The following is a 26,303-nucleotide window of genomic DNA, read 5'->3' on the forward strand; positions in this document are numbered from 1 at the left end:
GAATACTTTGCTTCAGTATTCACTACAAAAAAGGATCTTAGCAATTGTAGAGATGACTTACAGCGGATTGAAAAGCTTGAGCATATAGACATTAAGAAAGAGGATGTGCTGAAGTTTTTGGAAAGTGTCAAGTTGGATAAGTCACCGGGACTGGTTGAGATATACCCCAGGCGACTGTGGGAGGTGAGGGAGGAGATTGCTGAGCCTCTGGCGATGATCTTTGCATCATCAATGGGGACGGGAGAGATTCCAGAGGATTGGAGGGTTGCAGATGTTTTTCCATTATTCAAGAAAGGGAGTAGAGATAGCCCAGGAAATTATAGACCAATGAGTCTTACTTCAGTGGTTGGCAAGTTGATGAAGGTGATACTGAGGGGCAGGATTTATGAACATTTGGAGAGTCATAATATGATTAGGAATAGTCAGCATGGCTTTGTCAAAGACAAGTTATGCCTGACAAGCCTGATTGAATTTTTTGAGGATGTGACTAAACACATTGATGAAGGCAGAGCAGTAGATGTAGTGTATATGGATTCAGCAAGACATTTGACAAGATACCCCATGCAAGGCTTATTGAGAAAGTAAGAAGGCATGGGATCCAAGGGGACACTGCTTTGTGGATTCAGAACTGGCTTGCCCACTGAAGGCAAAGAGTGGTTGTAGACAGGTCATATTCTGCATGGAGGTCGGCGACCAGTGGTGAGCCTCAGGGATCTGTTCTGGGACCCCTACTCTTTGTGATTTTTATAATTGACCTGGATGAAGAAGTCGAGGGATGGGTTAGTAAATTTGCCGATGACAAAGGTTGGAGGTGTTGTGGATAGTTCGGAGGGCTGTCTGAGGTTACAGTGGGACATTGATAGGATGCAAAACTGAGCTGAGAAGTGGCAGATGGAGTTCAACACAGGTAAGTGCGAGGTAGTTCATTTTGGTAGGTTAAATATGATGGTAGAATATAGCATTGATGGTAAGACTCTTGACAGTGTGGAGGATCAAAGGGATCTTGAGATCCCTGTCCATAAGACACTCAAAGCTGCTGCGCAGGTTGACTCTGTGGTTAAGGCGGCATACGGTGCATTGGCCTTTACCCATTGTGGGATTGAGTTTAGGAGCCAAGAGGTAATGTTGCATCTATATAGGACCCTGATCAGACCCCACTTGGAGTACTGTACTCAGTTCTGGTCGCCTCACTACAGGAAGGATGTGGAAAACATAGAAAGGGTGCAGAGGAGATTTACAAGGATGTTACCTGGACTGGGGAGCATGCCTCATAAGAATAGGTTGAGTGAACTCGGCCTTTTTTTCTTGGAGCGACGGAGGATGAGGGGTGACTTGATAGAGGAGTATAAGATGATGAGGGGCATTAATCGTGCAGATAGTCAGAGGCTTTTTCCCAGGGCTGAAATAGCTAGCGTGAGAGGGCACAGTTTTAAGGTGCTTAGAAGTAGGCACAGAGGAGATGTCAGGGGTAAGTGTGTGTTGTTGTTGTTGTTTTTTTTTTTTTTTTTACACAGAGAGTGGTGAGTGCATGGAATGGGCTGCTGGTGACAATGGTGGAAGTGGATATGATAGGGTCTTTTAAGAGACTCCTGGACAGGTACATGGAGCGCAGAAAAATAGAGGGCTTTGGGTAACCCTAGGTAATTTCTAAAGGTAAGGATATGTTTGGCGCAGCTTTGTGGGCTGAAGGTGCTGTAGGTTTTCTATGTTTCTAGAAGTGCAGCGAAGATTCACCAGACGGCTTCCAGGGTTGTAATGAAGGGCTCATATTGCAAACACAGGTACCAGAGGTCACAATCTCAAAATAAGGAGTTGGCCATTTAGATATGAGATTAGGAGAGAGTTTTTGTAATTCTTTACACAAAAGGACAAAGTTATCAATTACTGTAGTCAAAATAGAGAATATGCTTCTAGATATTAGAGGAATCACAAGAACATTAGTATAGGGCAGGAAATTGATGCTGAAGTCAAGTCATGACTGAGCTGAAAATTAAGTTCACTTTTTTTAGTAGAGCGTGCAGATTTGATAAGTTTGCATTGATAACTATCTTAATTTGCCAAGAAGTAAAGAAAGATGGCAGAGGTCTGAACAACAAAACTCTGCAGTACCTCATTTGGCATATCTTTTTCCCCAGCAGTCTCCACCCCAATCAAATCTGTTGCAACTCCCTTAAGTAATTGGCTCTTCTCATTCTTAGGCTAGGTGTCCGACCCTCAGGTTTTGAACTGAAGCAAAATGCACGAAATGTGTCCATTTTGTGAATAATGAAATCAATTCAATAGCAGGATTCTACATCAAATTTGAATGGCTTTCTCACCCATCCCCACTGGGACCAAAATTAAGTTCCAATGTGGGAAATTCTTTCAGGTTTTGGTCTCCTTGAATAACATGATAATTTGGATCTGTTTGGAAGACTGTGGGAACAAAAAGAACGACTACAGTAGTTAAAATTCTTTTTAGTACAGATTTAAAAAAAAAATCACCTTGCTTGAGAAGACTAGGTTGAACTGAATGGCAGAGATTTTAAAGCTTAAATCAGTCACTGACCTGCATCCCACAGACTCGCACACCCAGTGCTCCTGATGTGCTCAATTCACACTTCTTTATCTGACGTGCTGCTTTTTCCTCGGATGCATCATCTCCATGCTGCCTGGTCCCCATCTTTAGATCAAGAATACAAGGATACCCAAAGTGATGAACCACATTCTCCAACAGCAGAAACTCTAGGAGGTAGCTTTGTCAAGGAAAATCTCTGGCAAAGAATTTTGAACTTATTCTATTACAAGATATCCCAAAACATGTTTCTTATTAGTATACTACTCATCAACCAAAAAATTAGGCTTAAGTCTGTTTTTAAAACATCAAGCTACAAGTAGCAACCCTGAACTTTTATTCCTGAACTGATCCCAGAGAAACTGGAAACTATTTCTATCTTAGTACAAACGTTATGATATATAAACTCATCTGATCTTCAGGGACAACGAATATTTAAAAAAATTCATTTGTAAGTTACACTGAAAGTTTCGGGAAAAAAAATGCAATCATAAAGAATTTACAAAAAGACAGGTTAACCAAATGGGGAAGACTACATGATAGAATATGATGTGGGGAAGTTCAAGGTTATCTACTTCGGAATAAAGAATCACTACTACTACCACGTTGACTCAGGCCTAGGGGGCCGGCGTCGGGCACAATGACAGACTCTCCAATTCTCCCTCTCCCTCATCAGTGTGTTCAGTTCATCTACATTAGCCACGCCGCTGTCTTCTAGGAGCATGTTGACCATAGTCTTGGGAGGGCGGCCAGGGTTCACCCTCCCAAGCCTGGGCTCCCATATGATGACTAGGTTGGCAGGTAGCTCGGGGTGGCGTAGACAGTGCCCTGATAGTTGCAGTCTTCTCGCCTTGATTTTAGTGTTGAGCATCAGTAGGTCGTCACAGAGCTCAACGCTCATCATGTGCTGTTGCCAACTCACGTCAAGAGCCATCTGGAGCGTTCGTGTATAGCAACCATCTAGAGACTTTCACATAGTCTTGGTGAGTGTTCACGTCTCGCATCCGTACATGAGAATGGACTTTATGACAGCTATGAAGATCCTCTTTTTAAGCACTCTGGTCAGGTTCGACTTCCAGATTTCCCTCATGTCATTCATAGCCCTCCACGCCAGCACCTTCCGTATCTTTATGTCCTTCTCCGAACTCATCATTCTTGACCTGAGATTCTTGAAGTCAAAGACTTTCTTAATGGTATCATTTTTTATGGTCTTGAGAGTACCTTTGTCGCAATTATACGCCATGTACTCTGTCTTTTTAGCGTTTAGGTGAAGTCCAACTTTATTGCACTCAATTTCCACTTTTGTCAGTAACTGCCGCACTTCCTTCATCTGGTCAGAGAGCAGGACTATGTCATATGCAAAATTGAGATCTGCGAGCGTAACTGGTCTGACCCTTTTGGTTCGTCCAAAGAAGCAAAGAGTAGAATATTGGTTATATACAGATGACCGTCAACATTGGTGGCGGAGGGAGAGGGGGCTTCCTAGAAAATAGTATAACAATATTCTGTAATGTGAAGCAGCATCATTGGTACATGTCAAGAAATGAGAGCTAAAAACAACTTTTATATTTACATCCCCCCACCCCCGATAAGTTCTATGGGGCTGAATTTTATTCTGTACTTCAATTTTTTGGAGAATGATTTGTGAATTCTATAAACGTAAATTTCTGTAACCGAAATGGGCATAATATACAAAGAGATTACAGAATGATGCTCTAAACAGAATCTGGGCTCCTTGCTCATGAAACAAAGTTTGCATACATAAAGGGAAAACAATGTGGTCTTTACCGAAATGGAGATGAAGTAAAGAATTAGTTGTGTGGTGAGAGCACACCTGTACACAATTTTCTCCCCTTTTATAAAGTATATGCTCATATGGGATGCAGTTCAGAAAGTTTTGTTAGGTTGGTTTTTGAATAAAGAAGCTGACAATGCAGAAAGGCTGAGCATATATAGATTGGAGAGTAGACTGATAGGTGATTGAATTGAAACATGCAAGATTTTGAGGAAGCTTAATGAATTAACTATCAGCAAGTGATAGCTAAGGAATCTCAAAATTGGGTTGGAACGAGGTAAGATTCAGAATGTGTTGACCATTTCAGACGAGGAGAAGTTCTTCTTTGACGATCAGACTTTGGAGCTTTCCACCTAGAGAGCTGTGGAGGTAAAATTAATGAATATATTCACACTAATGATGGCTGTGTTTTGGTCTATAGAGTTGAGAATTCTGAGGAAAAGGCAGGGAAGGGGAGTTAAGGCCAAAATTGGATTTGCTGAGGCCTTATTCAATTAAGGGGCTGGGACAGATCCTATCACTCTTATTTCTTATGTCCTTATAATCAATTTTCAAATAACTTTTCATCACAGCTTTCTACTTTTGTTGCGAGCTAAGTGCCAATGAACTAACATTTCAGAATTAGACGATTTACCAGAATGGTTAAAAATAATTTTTTCATATGTTCTCACATTCTTCCTTAAAGACTCCCACAAGTCTGCTTGCTCACTGACCTACAGAGCTTGTAATGCTGAGCGCGAAGGAATATTTGTCGCAGATCCGTCATGAACAATGCAGAGTTCTTCCAACTGCAGCAACACTGCCAAAGGTGGTCACAGCTCTGGGATTTGCAATATTGTTTAGCTAGTACTATATAGTCTAATTGGGAACTCATTAGGAAGTATGGGCAGAAGTTAACTAGTTGAGTAACAAATACAAAATGCTGGAGGAACTCAGTAGGCGAGGTAGCATCTATGGAATCTTAGACCCTTCTGCTGAAGGGTTTTGGCTCGAAACGTCGACTGCACTCCTTCCTAGAGATGCTGCCTGGCCTGCTGAGTTCCTCCAGCATTTGTGTATGTTGCTCAGATTTCCAGCATCTGCAGATTTTCCCTTGTTTGTGGTTAACTAGTTGAAACTAATTCTCAATTTGCACTCAGTGCCAAAACCAAATGACTACTTTTACCCTCTCAAATCTGTACTCAACTGAAAACATCCATACACCTTAATCCCCTATGCAAAGACCCTTCACCAAAAATCTACTGTTGGGTCTGAAACTTGGGTTGTGAATCCAAAATCTTAGCTGGTTTCTGCTACTGGAACACCTGAAGCACTGCCACTGAAGACTGTGATGGCTATGTCATGAAATATATTCAAGGAGGTGGAAGATGCATTTCCTAATGCTGAAGTAATAAGGGGAGAAGTCAGTGACATGGTGGATTATCAGCCATTGCAATAAGTGGCAAATTTTTAATTTTAATTTTTATTTTAGTGATATAGTGCAGACAGGCCTTCCGGCCCAACGAGCCGCACCACTGAGCAACCACCTAGCCTAATCACAGGACAATTTAGAATGATGTACTAACTCTTACACCTTGGACTGTGGGAGGAAATGGGAGAACCCAGAGGAATTCCACACTCTCACATGAAGGATAAACTAACTTCTTACAGAGTCGGAACTGAATTCACCCCGAGCTGCAATAGTGTTGCACTGACTGCCACACTACTGAGGTGTCTTTGCAAGGCAACAATGCGGAGTGGGCTACTTCTATATAGGTTGGAGTCACAGAATTATTCAGTATAGAAACACACCCTTTGGCCCAATGTCCATGCTAACCAGTTACCCACAGCAGCTAGTTGTTTTCCACCTACTGCCTTATTTTGGCTTTCCTCCATTATGTTCCGTTTAAGTTTAGAGAAAATAAGAAGTCGGACATTTGATACATCCTTTAAATTTGAGCAAATCTGGCAACCTTTTATTCAATATTTTCATTTGATTTGATTTATTACTCTTCCAACTATTTCTTTTCGACATTTTAGATTTGATCAGGAAGTCGTATCCTCAGAATGGACTGCCCAGTCCCCTTTTTTTCCTTATAGTGTAGTGGGGTTTTTTTTTCCCTTATCATTTGAAAAATTTAAAGTTTTTTCTTCTCTCTCTACAAGTTGATAAGAGGAGAATTAGTTGTCTTTCCTTTTTATTATATATTACATATTTGCCGTGTATGATTTTGAAAATGTCTATTTCACTTTGTATTGTTATTGATATATATATTTGAGATAATTCTCCTCGTTTGTATATATGCTCTTTCTAAATCAATAAAAAGATTAATAAAGAAAGGAGCTAATCGTTTGACCCACCCTCAATTGTCAATGACTTGCAATTCGACCTTTTGACCACTGAATTAATCATGCAACATCTACAGTATTGTGCAAAACTCTTGGGCACATATATATAGCTAGGGTACCCAAAACTTTTGCACATGCTGTACCAATGCATTACACTGAACTGCTGCGGCAAAAAAAAAATCATGACGTATGTGAGTAATAATAAACCAGATTCTGATTGTGGACTGAGAGTGGAAGGAGGCAGGGAGAGGAGAATCATGGTTGGGAAAGGGGAGGGAGCAGGAAATACCAGAGACATTCTGCAGAGTGTACAACAGTTTGATAATGGAAGTCTGACAGATTTCCCACAATGACAACACCATCATTCCCACAATCCTGATTGAGAAGTTGCAGAACCTGGGCCTCTGTACATCCCTCTGCAATTGGATCCTCGACTTCCTAACTGGAAGACCACAATCTGTGCGGATTGGTGATAACATCTCCTCCTCGCTGATGATCAACATTGATGCACTCCGGGTGTGTGCTTAGCTCACTGCTCTACTCTCTCTACACCCATAACTGTGTGGCTAGGCATAGCTCAAATACCATCTATAAATTTGCTGATGACACAACCATTGTTGGTAGAATATCAGATGGTGACGAGAGGGCATACAGGAGTGAGATATACCAACTGGTGGAGTGGTGTTGCAGCTACAACCTGGCATTCAACATCAATAAGACGAAAGAGTTGATTGTGGACTTCAGAAAGGGTAATACAAAGGAACACATAACAATCCTCAGAGGGATCAGAAGTGGAGAGAGTGAGCAGTTTCAAGATCTTGGGTGATAAAATCTCCGAGGACCTAACCTAGTCCCAGCATATCAACTCAGCTATAAAAAAGGCAAGACAGCAACTGTACTTCATTGGGAGCTTGAAGAGATATGTCATGTCAACAAATACACTCAGAAACTTCTATACGTGTACCATGGAGAGTATTCTGACAGGATGCATCACTGTTTGATATGGTCCTGGGCTACTGCACAGGACCAAAAGAAGCTGCAGAAGGTCGCAAATTTAGCTGGCTCCATCTTGGGTACTAGCCTACAATGCAGCCAGGACATCTTCAAGGAGCGGTGTCCCAGAAAGGCAGTGTCCATTATTAAGGACCCCCAGCACACAGGGCATGCCCTTTCTCACTGTTACCATCAGGAAGGAGGTACAGAAGCCTGAAGGTACATACTCAGCAATTCAGGAACAGCTTCTTCCCCTCTGCCATCTGATTCCTAAATGGCCATTGAATCTGTGAACACTATCTCACTTTAAAAAAAATTACTTGTTTTTTCATGATTTTTAATCTATTCAATATACGTATACCGTAATTTATTATTTTCTTCTTCTATATTATGCATTATGAACTGCTGCTGAGTTAACAAATTTCACGACACATCAGTGATAATAAACCTGATTCTAACTGAGCTTCTGGAGTGAAGCAGAATGAGGAATTTTCTGTTATTCCTCCAAGGCAGTCAGAAGTGAAGTACAGCACTGAGGGGAGAAAGACTACGAAAGTCCATGAGACATGATGTAGCCTTGCTTGACACCAGTCTGCACCCATTGGTACAATCAGAGTTTGCATGTTATCATGTAGCAGACTTGAATCAAAATGCTCAGTAGGCTTAGCATGACTTAACCACTAGGCTGTTATACCTGAAAACATCACAGAAATATCACAGAAGGCTGGATACACAAATATGAATGCAAATAAGGAAGTATTTGAAAGACAATGACACAAAAATGAGACAGTCAAGCATGTAGACAATAGCTGGACAAATTCACATTAAAACTGAACCTGCAGTTCCCAATGTTTTTCTGTGCAGCTATTAAAGCAGTTAATCCAATGCAAAATCCACTGTGGCATTAGATAATGCTCACTTGACCCAATGTGGCACATTTTACTACTTTAAAGGGGTCATGTTACTTGTTGTTATTGGAAATTTGAAACTGAAAGGCATGAATGCCATAGAAAGCAATATTCTCAGTTATTTTGGTGTTTAATTCACTAAAAATTCTCCACTTATAGCACTGCTTTGGTAAAGCTGACAAGTCCTGTCGTATGCAGCAAAAGCCAAGACATCAATGAAGTCTAGTACTTAAGGGGTTAAGACCATAAGACAAAGGAGAAATAGGCCATTCAGCCCATCGAGTCTGCTCCGCCATTTTATCATGAACTGATCCATTCTCCTATTTAGTCCCACTCCCCTGCCTTCTCACCATAACCTTTGATGCCCTGGCTACTCAGATACCTGTCAATCTCTGCCTTAAATACACCCAATGACTTGGCCTCCACTGCTGCCCGTGGCAACAAATTCCATAGATTCACCACCCTCTGACTAAAAAAATTTCTTCGCATTTCTATTCTGAATGGGCTCCCTTCAATCCTTAAGTCATGCTCTCTCATACTAGACTCCCCCATCATGGGAGACAACTTTGCCACATCCACTCTGTCCATGCGTTTTAACATTCGAAATGTTTCTATGAGGTCTCCCTTCATTCTTCTAAACTCCAAGGAATACAGTCCAAGAGCGGACAAATGTTCCTCATATGTTAACCCTCTCATTCCCAGAATCATTCTAGTGAATCTTCTCTGTACCCTCTCCAACATCAGCACATCCTTTCTTAAATAAGGAGACCAAAACTGCCCACAGTACTCCAAGTGAGGTCTCACCAGCGCCTTATAGAGCCTCAACATCACATCCCTGCTCCTATACTCTATTCCTCTAGAAACGAATGCCAACATTGCATTCGCCTTCTTCACTACTGACTCAACCTGGAGGTTAACTTTAAGGGTATCCTGTACGAGGATTCCCAAGTCCAGTTGCATCTCAGAACTTAGAATTCTTTCCCCATTTAAATAATAGTCTGCCCGTTTATTTTTTCTGCCAAAGTGCATAACCATACTTTCCAACATTGTACTTCATTTGCCACTTCTCTGCCCATTCTTCCAATCTATCCAAGTCTCTCTGCAGACTCTCCGTTTCCTCAGCACTATTGACCCCTCCACCTATCTTCGTATCGTCAGCAAACTTAGCCACAAAGCCATCTATTCCATAATCCAAATCGTTGATGTACAAAGTAAAAAGAAGCGGCCCCAACACTGATCCCTGTAGAACACCACTGGTAACCGGCAGCCAACCAGAATAGGATCCCTTTATTCCCACTCTCTGTTTCCTGCCAATCAGCCAACGCTCTATCCATGTATGTAACTTTCCCGTAATTCCATGGGCTCTTACCTTAAGTAGCCTCATGTGTGGCACCTTGTCAAAGGCCTTCTGAAAATCCAAATATACAACATCCACTGCATCTCCCTTGTCTAGCCTACTGGTAATTTCCTCAAAAAATTGTAATAGGTTTGTCAGGCAGGATTTTCCTTTAAGGAATCAATGCTGAGTTCTGCCTCTCTTGTCATATGCCTCCAGGTACTCTGTAACCTCATCCTTGACAATCGACTCCAACAACTTCCCAACCACCGATGTTAGTTAATAAAGATAAAACTCCTAGAGTGCACATTAAAACTACTGGATTTGTGGTTGATTCAAAGTTTTCCTTTAAAATAGCCTGCAAATCATTTGTGACCAAACAGCATATGAACAAAATCAGACAGACCTTCTGGGACTGAAATAATTGTTGACTTTGAATAGACAAAAATCAGTGGCAAACAACTTGGCTCTGCAAAATCCTTAACATGGACATCTGGGGTCATTTGCATAAATTAAGGAAGTTGTCACTCAGACTAGTCAAGCCAAAGATAGAACAATATTTTACAGCCAAAGAGTAAATTCCTCCATCATAATCACTGGCTACATTATCAGAAACAAGTTTATTATCACTGATGTTTGTTGTTTTGTGACAGCAGTACAATGCAAGACAAAAATTACTCTCAGTTACAAAAAGCAAATGCTGACACTGAGTGCAAGGTTGCTGTTGCAACACCAATCACCTCACTCCTGTACGCCAAGCTCGTCGCCCAGATTCTGCCAACGATGGCAGTGCCGTTGGCTTGTGGTGCTTAGCCACACATTCACGAGTGTAGAGAGAATACAGCAGTGGGCTATACATGCATCCTAGAGGTGCAGCTGCGTTTATTAGCCAGCTGCATAGCATCTTCTCTAGTGCTATTATGACAGTAGGTAAATTGTAGTGGGTCCAGGTCTTTGCTTAGGCAAGAGTTAATTCTAATGATGACCAACCTCTCAAAGCATTTCATCACAGTAGATGTATGCACTACTAGGAAAAAGTCATTGAGGAAGCTCACCCTGCACTACTTGGGCAACAATATCATTGATGTCCTTGAACACTCCAGCCATTTGGTTGGCACAGAGTTTCACTACCCTAACAGATACACCATTGGGGCCTGATGCCTTGCAAGGGTTCACCCTCTTGAATATTCTGACATCAGCCTCAAAGACAGAGATCACAGGGTCACCAGATGCTGTGGGGACTAGTAAAGTGTTATTTTCCCTTTCAAAACACACAACATGCATTGAATTCATCAGGGAGTGAAGCATTACTGCCAATTATGCTACTAGATTTCACCTTATAGCAAGTATAGCATGCAAACCCTGCCACAGCTGTACATCCGATTGGCTTTCACTTTACACATAACAGCCTTTTTGCTCTCATGATGGCCATTCAGGCCTACCTGGACATTGTGTAAGGTTCTGGTTCGTCGGATTTCAACACCACAGATCTAGCCCTTATCAGACTGTATCTCCTGGTTCATCGAGGGCCCCCAGCTGGCCAAGTTCTTGAAGAAACGCATTCATCCATTCAATTCAGAGATGATGTGGCACATTCATTCAGATCCAACAAAGAATTCTTGAAAATGGCGATGTCCACTGATTGAAAGCAGTCCTGTAAGTGCTCCTCCACTTCCCTTGACCTCACCACTGGTGCTGTGGTTTTCAAATCAGGGTTTGCTGCTGCATGACTGATGATGTTGTGGGGGGAGGGAGACTGGGGGAGAAGGACTGAGACAGAATGGCCAAATCTATCCACCACGATGAGCTAATCATGCAAATGCTGCTACCTCTGCCTTTAGCTGCTGCCCTCTGGTCCATGCAGTGGAAGGTGAAGTCCTTGGGCTGAAGCACTGTATCTGGAGTGCTTTGGAGCGAGCCATAGCTCTGTTAAGCAAAGTATGCAGCAGTTCCTGATGTCCCTCCGGAACTGCAGTCTAGCTCATTGGCAGGATATGTGTGCAGTGATATGACAGTACAACAAACACAGGCAGGAGAAAGGCATGTCAGAATTGATCCAAAATGACCAAACCCCACCATTTTTATAGCATCAGGTGAAACAAGGGTCAATTTTGATCATTTTACCATGCTCACTGATGCAATATATTAGAAAACCATTGACAGGCTCCAGAGCAGGGATTCCCAACCTTTTTTATGCCATGAACCAATACCATTAAAGAACGAGGTCAGTGGACCCCAGGTTTGAAACCTCTGCTTGCGAGGGTGGCAACACAAATTTCTGTTTTTCTTTTTTATTAAATTGCATGCACAGAAACACTAAAAGCAAGCAGTCTCCATGATAGGGGAAAATCTGCATTTCATTATTCCTGCATCTCCTTTTGTGAAATCTGAAGTCTCTGTAGACATTCAGTGTTCAGCTGGCTGCTTCTGATCTAAGTGTTAACAAATATCTCCACCTTCATACATTGTTTATTTCAGACTTGCCTCTGACCCAGCTTTTGGTCAAATGTTATCACGTTCTCATGGGATCAGTTATACTTTACCTGAGAAAGCTTAATCATTTTGTTAGCATGGGGTGTGAACATCAATTGCCACTCATGCATTTATTAAATCCTGTCTGCTGCTTCTTGAACTGCTGCACTTCGTGTGAAGGTAATTCGCCCATGGTTAGGAAATGAACAAAATTCCTACTCAGTGGCTCAGAATGTGTGACCTTAATGGAAACTTAAGATCTGATGTTTCTGAGGCCCTGCTGCGCTCTTCGCAGGGGTCATGGGATTCAGCGATTCTGCAAAGAAACTTTCATAGATTGCATACAATCCACTATTAGTGGGCATGCGCTATCTAATCAGAGATTGGACAAACTTCAGGATGTCCCTTTGGAGTAGCAGAGGCTGAGGGGAGACTTGATAGAAGAATTTAAGGTAATGAGAGGTATCCAGAGTTGACAGCCAGTATCTTTTTCCCCTGGGCAAAATGTCAAATACTTGAAGACATGCATTTAGGGTGAGAGGGTATGCGAGGCAGGCTTTTAAAAAATACACAGAGTGCTGGGTGCTTGGAATGCGTGCCCAGGGATGCAAGAGGCATTTAGGAGGCTTTTTGGCACATAAATATGCAGAGAATGGAGGGATAGACAGTACGCAGGCTGTAAGGATTAGGTGTTATTAGTTTCATTAGGTCAGCACAACAGAAGTTCTCAATGGCAGGGGTAAGCAACCATGGCTAACAAGGAAAGTTAAGGACTGCATAAAAGCCATGGAAGGGGCATATAAGATAGCAAAAATGAGTGGGAAGTTGGATGATTGGGATGTTTTTAAAATCCAACAAAAAGCAACCAAAAAAGCCATAAGGGAAAAGATGAAATATGAGGGCAAACTAGCCAGTAATATAAAGCAGGGTACTAAAACTTCTTTCAGTTATATAAAGAGTAAAAGGGAGGGAAGAGTTGATATTGGACCACTGGAAAATGATGCTGGTGAGGTAGCAATGGGGGATAAAGAAATGGCAGATGGACTTAATGGGTACTTTGCATCTGAATCTACTGTGAAGGACACTTGCAATGTGCCAGAGGTTCACAAGTGTCCGGGAGCATGAGTGAATGCCATTGCTATTACAAAGGAAAAAAATCTTGGCAAATAGAAAGGTCTTAAGGTGGATAAGTGAATCTGTGGAATGCCCTGCCACAAACAGCTGCGGAGGCAAAGACTGTGGGTATACTTAACGCGAAAATTAATAGTTTCCTGATCGGTCAGGACATTAAAGGTTATGGTGAGGGGTTGAGTGGGATTCAAGATCAGCCATGATGAATGGCAGAGCAGACTCGATGGGTTGCATGGCCTAACACTGTGGACATGTGAGCTATTCTTATTTTATATTGTTCCAATAAGCTATACTTCAAGTTGCCATGATTCTGTATTCTGGTCTGCAAATTTCTGGCACATAGCTTTCATTCAAAATTTTGAATGATCAATCAATACATCAAAGCTGACCTTGTTTCCTATTTACATCTAGATATTGCCTGAAAGGGCTGTGCCACGCCAGGAGGTGGTGGAGATAATGGACACATCAAGAAAAAAATACTTAGGGCTCTGTTATGAACACATGAAACCAGTTCGTAATTTCATAAACAGATGTCAAATTCCTCGTTGTGAAAGATCAGGAGTGCAGTCCATATGCTGACAAGCAAATCCATCTGCCAGCTGGAAAAGAGCCAGCAGACTACACGAAAACAAACCTACTATACAGTAACTATTCTTGGATCCTTAAAGAAATCATTATGACTAAGCGAATTTGTCTAAACCAGTATAAAGTAATTTTAGCCCACTTGCTGCATCAGAATCCCAGTCTGAAGTTCAGCAATAACTAAATGCTCATTCCTTTCACAATGGAGCCAGGTGACAAACAAGAAAATTAGACTGACACCACTGAAGTAGAGATTCCTGATGAATATCTATCTGCCAATTACAATCATGGAGAAGATCAACTCCCTGTTTGTGGAAGCTTGTGTGCAAATTGCCTGCTGTATTTTTTAAGTATTGTTACATGCTCAAGGAGACTTTTTTGTGAGAATGATGTAATGGTCTTTTGGAGGTCACCTGATGTGATTTTCCCACCGATGTGAGGTCACGTGATGACATGTGCCCCGTGACTATATAAGGGTCGACCCAGGTGACGCAGTTAGTTTTTGAGTTTGTAGATTTCCAGGTAGAACGTGTTGTGCCTCCGTTTCTGTTGCATGTTTGTTTTTGTGACGCAGTTTCATTTTTAAAACGGAAGGAGCGTTCTCTTACAAGATATTGTATTATATTTGTGGCTGGAAGTGCCAATTTGCTCAATTCTGACATTTGAAGGGAGAGTGAAGAATTCATTGAAGGATCGAGAGAAGTCGGCATCGTTTGGCAGTTTTTAATAAAGGATCGACCTTATTGGGCAGTTTAATAAAGAATCGACCTTATTAAGTCTTCGTTGGAGAGAACCTGCATTGAGATAACTCTTGCAAAAGCACAATGAGTTCATGCAAAAAGGTGCCCTCTCTCTAAAGGAATTTAAAGTCAGTCGATTTAAACTGTTTATTTTCGGCATCGGGAATCTTGCGGACAGAACCAGCAGTAAAGGTGCATCGGTGAAGAAATCCTTCTCCAGGGAAGTCTCTCCCAATTGAATGTGTAAAACTGTTGGACTTTCGAAGTTATCACTTTAAGAACTGTTGTCGCATTTAACGCTTTAAGAACCAGAGCTGAGTGGCGAGTTGGTGAACGGCTGCGTACCTGTTAACCTCCGGTTAAAGTTTTCCTTTTTTTTCCTTATCATTTATACGTGTTTAATAAATGTTTGGTTGTTTTTATAAAACCTGTCTCAATTAATATTCATTGTTGCCGGTTACGTAACAGTATTAACAACTGCACTTTAAGAGTACTTAATAGTGTCCTGAAAGGGATGTGAATAATGCTCTAAAACAGTGGTCCCCAATCACCAGGCAGCGGCTGCAAAGCATGTGCTACCAGGCCACTAGGAAACGATATGAAACAATATGAGTCAGCTGCACCTTTCCTCATTCCCTGTCACGCACTGTTGAACTTGAGCACACCCCTCCCCCACCCCGTTGGCCGGTCCGCAAGAATATCGTCAATATTAAACCGGTCCGCGGTGTGCAAAAGATTGGGGACCCCTGCACTAAAATGTAAACTACAGAGCAGCAAACTGCTAACTTCATTTCTAAGGTATAGAGGCAGACAAGAGGAAGGGAGAAAAGAAAACCACTGCATCATACATTAAATTCTGAGGGTGCTATTAGAGAACTGGACATTTATTCCAGGTAAGTACTAAACCCCAGGTTATCATCCTTCACCTTCATTCTAAGGGGCCTCCCCTATCACCACATGAACCTTGAACTCTTATTGTTAGTGAAAGAGAAATATATTGGCTATAACAAAACACTGGTTTTACAACCAAATTTGCATGTCATAATTAATCTCACACCATTGTCACATACCATTAACCAATCTTGCTTTGTAATCTTCAGGTAGGTGCAGTTTGTGGCTCCACAGAAATGGTAATGAGGCTTATTCCATCACAGAAGCACACAAACCTACAGCCAGTGTCCATCAGGAATAAAAGACCACCTACCTACAACGCACAGAATGAACACCATATACAAAATTCCATGCGCCAACTGCCACAAGCATTATATTGGACAGACTGGTAGGAAACTATCAACAAGGGTACATGAACACCAACTGGCTGTAAACAGTCATGATCAACTTTCCCTTATATCTATACATCGTGACAGTGAAGCACATCAATTCGACTGGACCAATGTCACTATCCTAGGCCAAGCCCGAGAATTTTTAGAGGCTTTGTTGTCCATGCAGAATTCTATCAACAAGCATGCCAAAATGAACCCAGTTTACATCTCACTTCAGCGTCGTCAGTCCAGAGCCAAGAGTCAATTCACACCTGATTACACGTGTCAATCAATGAGGACAATGTTAATCCCACATAACGGTCGACTAACACAACCCAGGCAACAATGATCAACTAATTGGATTTTAACAAACCAATCGCAGATTACATAATTGGTAACCAATAGAAATGGCACATATACACACACACACACACTCACTCACTCATCACAGGACACACAAAAGATGAGCATGTAGATCACCCATATTTCATTCGAAGTTGCACTGATAATGTTGACTTGCTGGGTTACGAAACGTCTGCAAACTAACAAGCCAGCTCGGTGAGCTACTCAACGACAACATCCTCAACCCAAGCTACAAATCTTTTCCAACATCTTAAAGGAATATTTTTGTAATATCGTTCCCCTCCCCATTCTCTGCATGGGAAATCCCTTTCCAAAACTAAATTACATCATCTCTGAACCCAACAATTCCAAAATTTGCCCAGCAACTTCCCATCCGTCACAGGTTTCAATATCCAAAATACTATATCCCATGAGTTAACCCTATACTATAGCATGCTTAACCTGTCAATCACTCACCCATGTTGACCTACCATTATCCTTTCATCCCTATTCCTTTCTTGGAGGGAACACCTCCAGTTCAGCAACGTTTATCCACCCCATCTTCCTCTCACGACTTCCCTCTTGGCTACCATGCCTTCTGTTCCCTGCACCACACTCTGGTATTCTTCCTTACACCTCTTTGCCTCTTCTTCAGAACTCTTGTTAACCAGACCTTTGGTTACTGTCTTGACCTGCCAACTGTCTTTAGTCATTATACACCTTCTGTTAATGTACGTTACATTGATGCAAACTTTTATCATGGCTTGGAATTGCTGCACTAGTACCTTAAGTGCATTCAGGTATAGATGTAGTGTGCTTGAATGACTAGACCTATTGAGGTACTGCAGTTATATTAAGTTGTAGCATGTGGAATTTGCATGGAATGGTAACTAGGATGTCACAACATTGATCTTAGCATATTACACAGGTGTATTTGAGCAGAGGATACTATACAATTTCCGTTCCTTGGATTCAGATCGCATGCGACTCAGCTGTTGTTTGTGGCAGCGTAAGCTCCAAGGGTTGAAGCTGATCTTCTCTGAAATCAGTGTACTATTGCTATCCAGCATCTGGAAGGGAATGTCAGACGAAATCTGTAACTCCATCTTTGGACTCTTCATCTCCTGAGAGCTATGGGAAAAACCAGAGAGCTATTAACACCATGAAGTGGGAAAACAGTGATTCATTTATCCGACAACTTGACCAACACTTCTACACATTAATTAAAGATGGGACTGGGGTCTTTCTAGACATGTTGATCTAATGGAATCACAGCAATGAGTTATTAATTTTTACTTAAGAGATACAGCATTGAATTGGACCTTTTGGCCCTTTAAACTGCGTTGCCCAGCAACTCCAGCCTAATCACAAAACAATTTTTAAACAAGACCGATTAACCTAGTAACTGATATGTCTTTGGATTGTGGGAGGAAACCGGAAAAAACCCATATATTCCACGGTGAGAAGGTTTAAACTCCTTACAGAAGACGCCAGGATTGAACCCTGAACTGATGCCCCGAGCTATAATAATGTTGCACTAACCACTATGCTATTGTGGCATCCTAGATAAGAAATGGCATCCCATACTACAATAATTCATATCATTCCATACTTGGTTTACTGTATTTCTTTATTAAATGCACATTTATTGCATCAAAAGTTTAAATACTTTATATTGAAACCCCTATTACAAAACTAGCTCAAGTAGATCAGTAAATAATCTGACTTCGAAAGCACTAACAGGAATTATGAGCTGCCCTGTGAAGAATGTGCGAATTGGTCACACCCAGTGTTTGAGCAGTATTCACTTTGTGTCAGTCTCCTTAACTTTAAGGCCTGCTGCCTTACTTACTATGCATCAAGGCAGCTGAATTGAACTAATTTACATTCCTTGCAACTACCTATATAATCTTTGCGACTCATGTTCACACGTGCAAGCCAATACCAATGCACTGTCAAGTATGCTGTAGGAGACTTAATTTCTTCAAATGTTTCCCTGAGGTTTCAATTACCTTCACAATGACAGCAAATGGTGTCACATGCTGAAGGTTACTGTCCACATGCAGCTGTGGAACAAACAATTTCAAACAGAATTCAGAATGACACCTTGATTCTATTATTTCTTCATGCAACCACTGCCAGAATTCTTTTCATTAAAGTAGAAACTTTAGTGTCTTTCTGAGCAATGACCACAAGCCAACCTGCCACATGATGTGCAAATTCACTTCCCATCAACCCCAAATTCTCAAAGCCAATGCCCACTGGCAGATTTGCTCTAACAGCTGAGGTTTTCTGTACTGAGAGTTTAATTATTATGGCTAAGGCACAGAGACGTCATATAGCCCACTGGCCAAGCTGTATATTATGGTATCCCCTTGAAATGCCTTCATCTGCTTACCTGGATCCTTAAAATACACACTGTGACCACTTTATTTGGTATACCTGCTCGTAAATGCAACTATCTACTTTACTTTATACTTTACTGTCGCCAGACAATTGATACTAGAATGTACAATCATCACAGGGATATTTGATTCTGCACTTCCAGCCCAAAATATCACAGCAACTCAATGCAAAAAAAAGCATGGTCAAGAGGTTCAGTTATTGTTCAGGCCAAACAGAATGGGGAACAAATGTAATCTAAGTGACTGACTGTGGAATGATTGTTGGTGCCAGATGGGGTTTGAGCACCTCAGAAACTGCTCTCTCCTGAGATTTTCATGCACAAGTTTCTAGAGTTTACAGGGAATACTGCAAAATTCCCCCCAAAAAATCAAGTTCTGTGGGCAAAAATGCATCATGAGTGAGAGGTTAGAGGAGAGTGGCCAGACTAATTCAAGCTGACAAGAGAGCAACAGCAACTGAAATAAGCATGCACTCCAACAATGGTGTGCAGAGGAGCATCTCTGAATGCAAAACAAGTTGACCTTTGAAGTGGATGGGCTACTGCAGTAAAAGATGATACTGGGTTCCACTCATGTACCCAATAAAATGGCCACTGAGTGTATCGGCACCACCTGTCTCAACTGGAGATACTAAGTACAGACATTCTTTCACACATGGAGTACCGTCACCTTCCTCAAACTTCAATCCAGAGTTTCTAGCATTTCCCTAAAGTGCACCAAGTAACCACTATCAAATTTAAAACCCTCATCTCTTCTCACTAAATACCTCATTCCTTCATATGTTGGCAAAGGAATGTTCACTGCATTGAAAGCCAATTTCCCCACCATTCTTGTGTGTCAGAAGTACTATAGATACAGTCATAGAGGAACTGCAAGAGGAGTAACATAAATATTAAATACTGCTGAATGTGCAGGACAATCACAAGCCAATTTGTGACATTACAAACATATTTCATTAACTTCTCACAAATATTAATACTGAAGAATACTGATACAGCAAAATCAGAAGTGTACCAGTGGTATAGTGGCACACCTATACCCAGTACAGTATCACCTAAGTAATCCCAGTGTAAGTGGCAGACTTTGACTGAACCTTATGTCTGGGTGGCAAATCTGCATCCACACTGTACCCTACTATATCATAGTGACAGTAATGCAGCTTGGTACATATAGCCTGATAGCCTCCACCATTTTACCACAATGTCCCTCTGTGCTGTTAAACTTATACTTGTGTCCTTTAATGACCTATCTACATACATCAATACTGTACCCTAGATACTTTTTCCACACTTTTAAAAATTCAGTTTGGGATATGAGCATCACTGGCAAGACCAACTTTTGCTGCTATCCAAAATGCTCTTGGTAAGGTAGTGGTGAAACACCTTGAACAGCTCAAGTCCTTCTGGTATCTTGTTTTTGTTATGCAGCTACTTCCAAGATTAGACCCAATGAGAATGAAAGAATATTTATATTTTACCAAGTTGGGATTGTTTATGATATAGCAAAGTGTGGAGATTGTTTATGCTCCCATGGAACTGCTGTGCTTGTCTTCTTGCTGAAAATAGTTTGGGTTTGGAACGTACAGCTGAATTAGCCTAGGCATCTAGTGGCATTTTATAAATGGTGTACTTCAGCCAGTGTACCAATGGGAGAGAGAATCAATGTTAGGGTAATGGATGCAAAAACACTCAAGTTAGTGTTTCCATCCCATCTATGCCCCTCAATTTTGTGTACCTCAGGTTCCCCTCAACCTCCTCGGCTCTAAAGCAAGCCCTGCTTAACCATGCAACATGCTGGCGAATCTCTTCTGCACCCTCTCTAGGGCAATCATGTCTTCCCTATAGTCAAGCAAACAGAACTGGATATACTATCGGTTGAGTATTCCTATTGTAAATGCTTGGGGCCAGAAGTGTTTCAAATTTTTTCAGATTTTGGAATATACAGAACAATTTACAATGATCAATTAACCTACTTAACCTGTATGTCTTTGGAGGAAACTGGATCACCTGGAGAAAAACCACGAGCAAACGGGAAGAAGGTACAAACTTTCTTACAGAGGACGCTGGAAATGGAATTCTGAACTCTGACACCCCGAGCTGTAATAGCGTCGCACTAATCACTATGCTACCTTGGCGCCCCAACTGGCAATGATTCAAACTGAAGTGCAAGCCTATCATATTCAACAATGTTACTGCTGCCTAGCTAAAAACGTTTTGTTATAAACTAAAAAATAACAGTTTTGTGAATCTCTCGGCAATGTAACAAAATCGCTTTCACATTTTATGTAGCTATTAAAATCAGTATTAAAAATGTATTTTACAAATATGAAAAGAAACTAAATATAGCAACCCCATGTTACACTCTAGAAAACTGTCCATATTGCCACTTTCTGTAATAGAAGTTATGCCATCTGCACTTGCATCACGAAATGCAAATTAAAAAAAGAATTATTTACTTCTTTTTCCTCCCCTAATTAATTTTGTAGGAGCAATACTTTAAATGTGTACCCAAGTTTTTTGATAGTGATTTGTGAATTCCCCAAGGGTAAATTTCTGTTACCTGAACTCAGTAATGAGGGAGTTATCTTCCACAAAAACATTCTTGTTTGAGGTCTGACCCAGCACAATGCCTGCTTTATATTAATCATTTTTCTTTTTGTTAGAAAGGGACTTTGGGAGTACAACGGGACTGAAAGAAATCAATGGGACAAAAGTGATTCATGAAATAGCATTCACTACAGGTAAGTTGCAAAATTGGTGACGATAAACAATGACAAATTAGAAGACAGCTATTTAAAGGTTGGAACTAAACATAGCAGAGAGTCAAACAAGCATGTAAAGCATTTGGCAACAACTGAATCTGGGAAAATGCTTAATGTTGCATCATCTTCACATTCAAGATGCAGAGTTCTTGGAGATGGCAATGAGCTCTATAAATCAATTTCAGTCATCATTATTAGCAAGGAACTGCTTTCCCTTAAACCTCTCCATGCAGTTTGTTCTTAAGGGTATTACTGTTTGCACTGCATGTGAATTCAGCTGCCTCCACAAGATCAGGTTCAGAGATATAGACCAATTTTTCCCAGAACACAAAAGCAGAATCAGATTGTTTAGAAATTTTTGTTCTCCCCCCTCCCCATAAAAACATTTATTTGAGAGACAACTTTTTTGGTAAGCTGTAATCAGCGTTCGTTGTTGACAGAGCATGAGGTGCTTTTTTTTTAAAAACTCTTTTTCAGCAGGCTGTAATTGTGGGCCGGCCATTGTGTGAGCGGATAGTGTTAGAGTGGTTCAGCTTTTGCCCAACAGACTTGGGTGAGAACAAGCTTGGGCAAGCACAGGCAGAGGTTAAATAAACTTCTACAAAGGTTTTTGTTAGTACGCAGCTAGTGTACTGAGAATGAAGGTAGTAATATGCTTTTTTGTATGAAATGTAGGAACTCTGGGAGACCTCCAGTCTCCCTGATAACTAAATCAGCACCGTACATCAAGCTGCAGTCCCTTACAGACCATTAAGGAACTGGTGCTGCACCTCACTAGCCTTCGGCTCATACTGGAAGCTGAGGAGGTATTAGATTGGAGCTACAGGAGATAGTCACCCCCAAGTTGTAGGAGGCAGGTACTTGGGTAACTGACAGAAGAGGATAAGGAAATAGGCAGCTAGTGCTGAGCAACTGAGGCCATACAAGCATTCTACTTTGGACCCTGTTGGGGGTGGGTTAATGACCTACTGGGGAAAGATGCAGCAACCAGATCTCTGGAACAGAGTCTGGCTCTGTGGCTCAAAAGGGAAGGGGAGAGAAGGAGAGTGCAATAGTGATAGGAGATAGGAGATTCCATAATTAAAGGAGCACAGGGAAGAAATTCTGTGGATGAGAAAGAGACACCTAGAGGGTACATTGTTCCCCAGGTGCCAAGGTCAGGGATGACTTGATTGGGTCTAAGATATTCTAAAGGGGTGGGAGGGGGGGAGGGTGAACAGCTAGAAGTCATGGTACATATTGGTTCTAATGACATAGGTAGGAAAAGGGAGGAGGTACTGAAGAGATAATATAGGGATTTAGGTAGAAAACCAAAAAGCTACCTAAAAGCAAAAGAGTAGTCATCTCTAGATTATTGCCTGTGCTAAGTGCCAGTGAATATGATTTGGCAGATAAATGCATGGCTGAAATATTGGTGCAGGGGGCAGGGTTTCAGATTTCTGCATCACTGAGATCCCTTCAGGGGAAACTATGACCTGTATATAGAGGATGGATTATACCTGAACCAGAGGGGATCAGTATTCTAGCACAGTTAGGGAGGATTTAAACTAATTTGGCATGGATATGGGAACTGGAGTGATAGGGCTGAGATTGAGGTAGTTGGTATACAACAAGATGCAGTATGTGGTGAAACTGTGAGGAAGGACAGGCAGATGATAGGGGAAAATTGCAGTCAGTGGTACAAGTTGCAGCGTAACAGGGGGACAAAATCTAAAAGAGCGATGAATACAGGACCAGAAGAGTTATATTTGAATGCATGCAGTAAATGGAATAAGGCAGATTATCTTGTAGTGCAGTTAGAGATTGGTAAATATCATGTTGTGGGCATCAGTGAGTCGTGGCTGAAAGAAGATCATAGTTGGGAGCTTAACATCCAAGGATACACATTGTATTAAGACCATAAGATATAGGAGCAGAATTAGGAAATTTGGCCCATCAAGACTGCTTCACCATTTCATTGTGGCTGATCCATCATTTCTCTCAGCTCCAATCTCCTGTCTCCCACCGCCCCCCATGTATCCATTCATGTCATCACCAATCAAGAATCTATCAACCTCTGCCTTAAATATACAGATTTAGCCTCCACAGCTGCCTGTGGCAACAAATTCCACAGATTCACCACTCTCTGGCTAAAGTAACTCCTCCTCATCACTGTTCTAAAAGGACTCCCCTCTATTCTGAGGCTGTATCCATAGCAACCATAGGCAACATCTGTTCCACATCGACTCTATCAAGGCCTTTTACTATTCAATAGGTTTCCATTAGGTCACCCCTCATTCTTCTGAATTCTAGTGAATACAGGCCCAGAGCCATCAAATACTCTTCCTATAACAAGCAGTTCAATCCTCTAATCATTCTGTGAACCTCCTTTGAACCATCTCCACTTTCAGCATATACTTTCTAAGATAAAGGGTCCATAACTACTCATGATACTCCAAGTGGGGCTTCAACATTGCTTTATAAAGTCTCAACATTACATCTTTGCTTTTTATATTCTAGTATTAAAAGGACAGGCAGGTAGGCAGAGGGGATGGTGTGGCTCTGTTGATAAAAAATGAAACCAAATACTTAAAAAGGTGACATTAGTTACAAATATAAAACACAAAATAATCGACACCACAAGCATTCACCCCCTCCAAGTCAGTATTTAGTAGATGTGCCTTTTGAGGCAATTACAGCCTTGAGTCTGTGTGGATAGATCTCTATCAGGTTTGCAAATCTGGACACTGCAATTTTTCCCCATTCTTCTTTACAAAGCTGCTCAAGCTCTGTCAGATTGCATGGGGGATCGTGAGTGAACAGTCCTTTTCAAGTCCAGCCACAAATTCTCAATTGGATTGAAGTCTGGACTCTGAATTGGCCACTCCAGGATGTTAACTTTGTTTGTTTTAAGCCATTCCTGTGCAGCTTTGAATTATGCTTGGGGTCACATTTGTTGGAAAACAAATCTTCTCCCAAGTTGCAGTTCTCTTTTTTACCCTGTACCTTCACAAGCTTTCCAGGGCCTTGAAGCATCCCCACAGCATGATGTATCCACCATCATACTTCACAGTAGGGATAGTGTGTTTTTGATGGTGTGCACTGTTTGGCTTACCCCAAACATAGTGTTTAGTCTAATGGCCAAAAAGCTCAATTTTTGGTTTCATCACGCCATAGAACCTTCTTCCAGCTGACTTCAGAGTCTCCCAGATGCCTTCTGGCAAACTTTGTAGAGACCTGTTTTCACTTTGACACGAAAGAGTCTTTTTCTGTTGATCAGTGTTACAAAAGCTAAATTAAATCCACTGTGACTCAATGTTATAAAACAATAAAACATGAAAACTTGAGGGGGGGGGAGGTGAATACCTCTTATAGGCACTGTAGGTTCTAAAGATGTAGAAGCCTTGTGAGTAAAGTTGAGAAACTGCAAAGGTAAAAATGATTCAGGTCTTTAACCAATAGCCAGGATGTGGGCTACAAATTACAATGGATAGATAGAAAAAGGCATGTAAAAAGGGCAATATAATGATAATCATAGGGGATTTCACTACGTAGATAGTTTAGAAAAATTAGGTTGGTGCTGGATTCCAAGAGAGGGAATTTAGAACGCCTATGAGATTGCTCTTTAGAGCAACTTGTGCTTGAGCCCACTATCAGAACAGCAATTCTGGATTACATGGCGTCTCTGGGGAAATTCAGAAGGTGCAGTAAAATAAAGGGAGGATGAGGCAACCATGGCTGCCACAAAAGCTAAATAGAGGACACCTAATATAGTAAAAATTAGTGGGAAAGTGGAGGAGTGGGGAGCTTTTACAGACTAACAGAAGGCAACTTAAAAAAAAACCATAGAGAAAAAAAGATGAAATATGAAGGTAAGCTACTACTACTATGTCGACTAGTCAAGCTAGTCAATACCATAAAAGGTACAAAACAATTTTTCAGATATATAAACAGCGAAAGACAGTGGATCACAGACCAAGGGAAAATGATGCTGAAGAGGTGGTAATGGGGACAAAGAAATGGCAGACAAGCTGATTAAGTATTTGGCATCAGCCTACACTCTGGAGGACAAAAGCAGAATGCCAGAAATACAAGTGTATCAGTAGATAGAAGTGAATGTCACTGCTATCATCAAGAAGGTAGTGCTTGGGAAGCTGAAAAGTCTGAAGGAAGGTAGGTAAATCACCTGGACCAGATGGACTACACCCTTGGGTTCGGAAAAAAGTAGCTGAAGAGACTGTGGAAGCATTAGTAAATAATCTTGCAAGAATCACTAGATTCAGGAATGGTTCCAGGGGACAAAAAATTACAAATGTCACTTCACTCTTTAAGAAGGGAGGAAGGTAGAAGAAAGGAAATTATAGGCCAGTTAGCCTAACCTTAGAGGTTGGAAAGAAATTAAATCTATTATTAAGGATGAGGTTTTGGAGTACTTGGAGGCACATGATAAAATAGGCCAAAGTCAGCATGGCTTTAAAAAGGGGTAATCTTGCCTGACAAATCTGTTGGAATTTTTTAAGGAAATAACAGAGATAAAGAAAGGTCAGTGGATGCTGTTTATATGGATTTTCAGAAAGACTTTAATAAAGTGCAGCACATGAGGCTGCTTAACAAGATAAGAACCCATGGGGTATTACAGGAAAGGTACTAACATGGATAGAAGGCTAACTAACTGGCAGGAGGCCAAGAGTGGGAATAAAGGGGGCTTTTCAGGT

The 26,303-nt window shown here is 41.3% G+C and overlaps 1 protein-coding gene across 4 annotated transcripts in view; it reads right to left on the bottom strand.

Annotated features, from left to right (window-relative positions):
* Positions 1 to 26,303, bottom strand: part of ip6k1 (inositol hexakisphosphate kinase 1) — a 109,796-nt gene that overhangs the window by 11,696 nt on the left and 71,797 nt on the right. For 3 of the 4 annotated variants that reach the window (XM_072280729.1, XM_072280731.1, XM_072280730.1), the window contains 2 exons: positions 17,393 to 17,574; positions 2,549 to 2,724 (listed from right to left, as the gene is read on the bottom strand). In XM_072280729.1, coding sequence (XP_072136830.1) covers positions 2,549 to 2,724; positions 17,393 to 17,574 — 358 coding nt within the window. Of the gene's footprint in view, positions 1 to 2,548; positions 2,725 to 17,392; positions 17,575 to 21,407; positions 21,480 to 26,303 lie in introns of those variants that run through there. The other variant, XM_072280732.1, reaches the window with a different exon arrangement.

Source organism: Mobula birostris, chromosome 16 (genome assembly GCF_030028105.1).
Source record: "Mobula birostris isolate sMobBir1 chromosome 16, sMobBir1.hap1, whole genome shotgun sequence".
Classification (NCBI taxonomy): Eukaryota; Metazoa; Chordata; class Chondrichthyes; order Myliobatiformes; family Myliobatidae; genus Mobula; species Mobula birostris.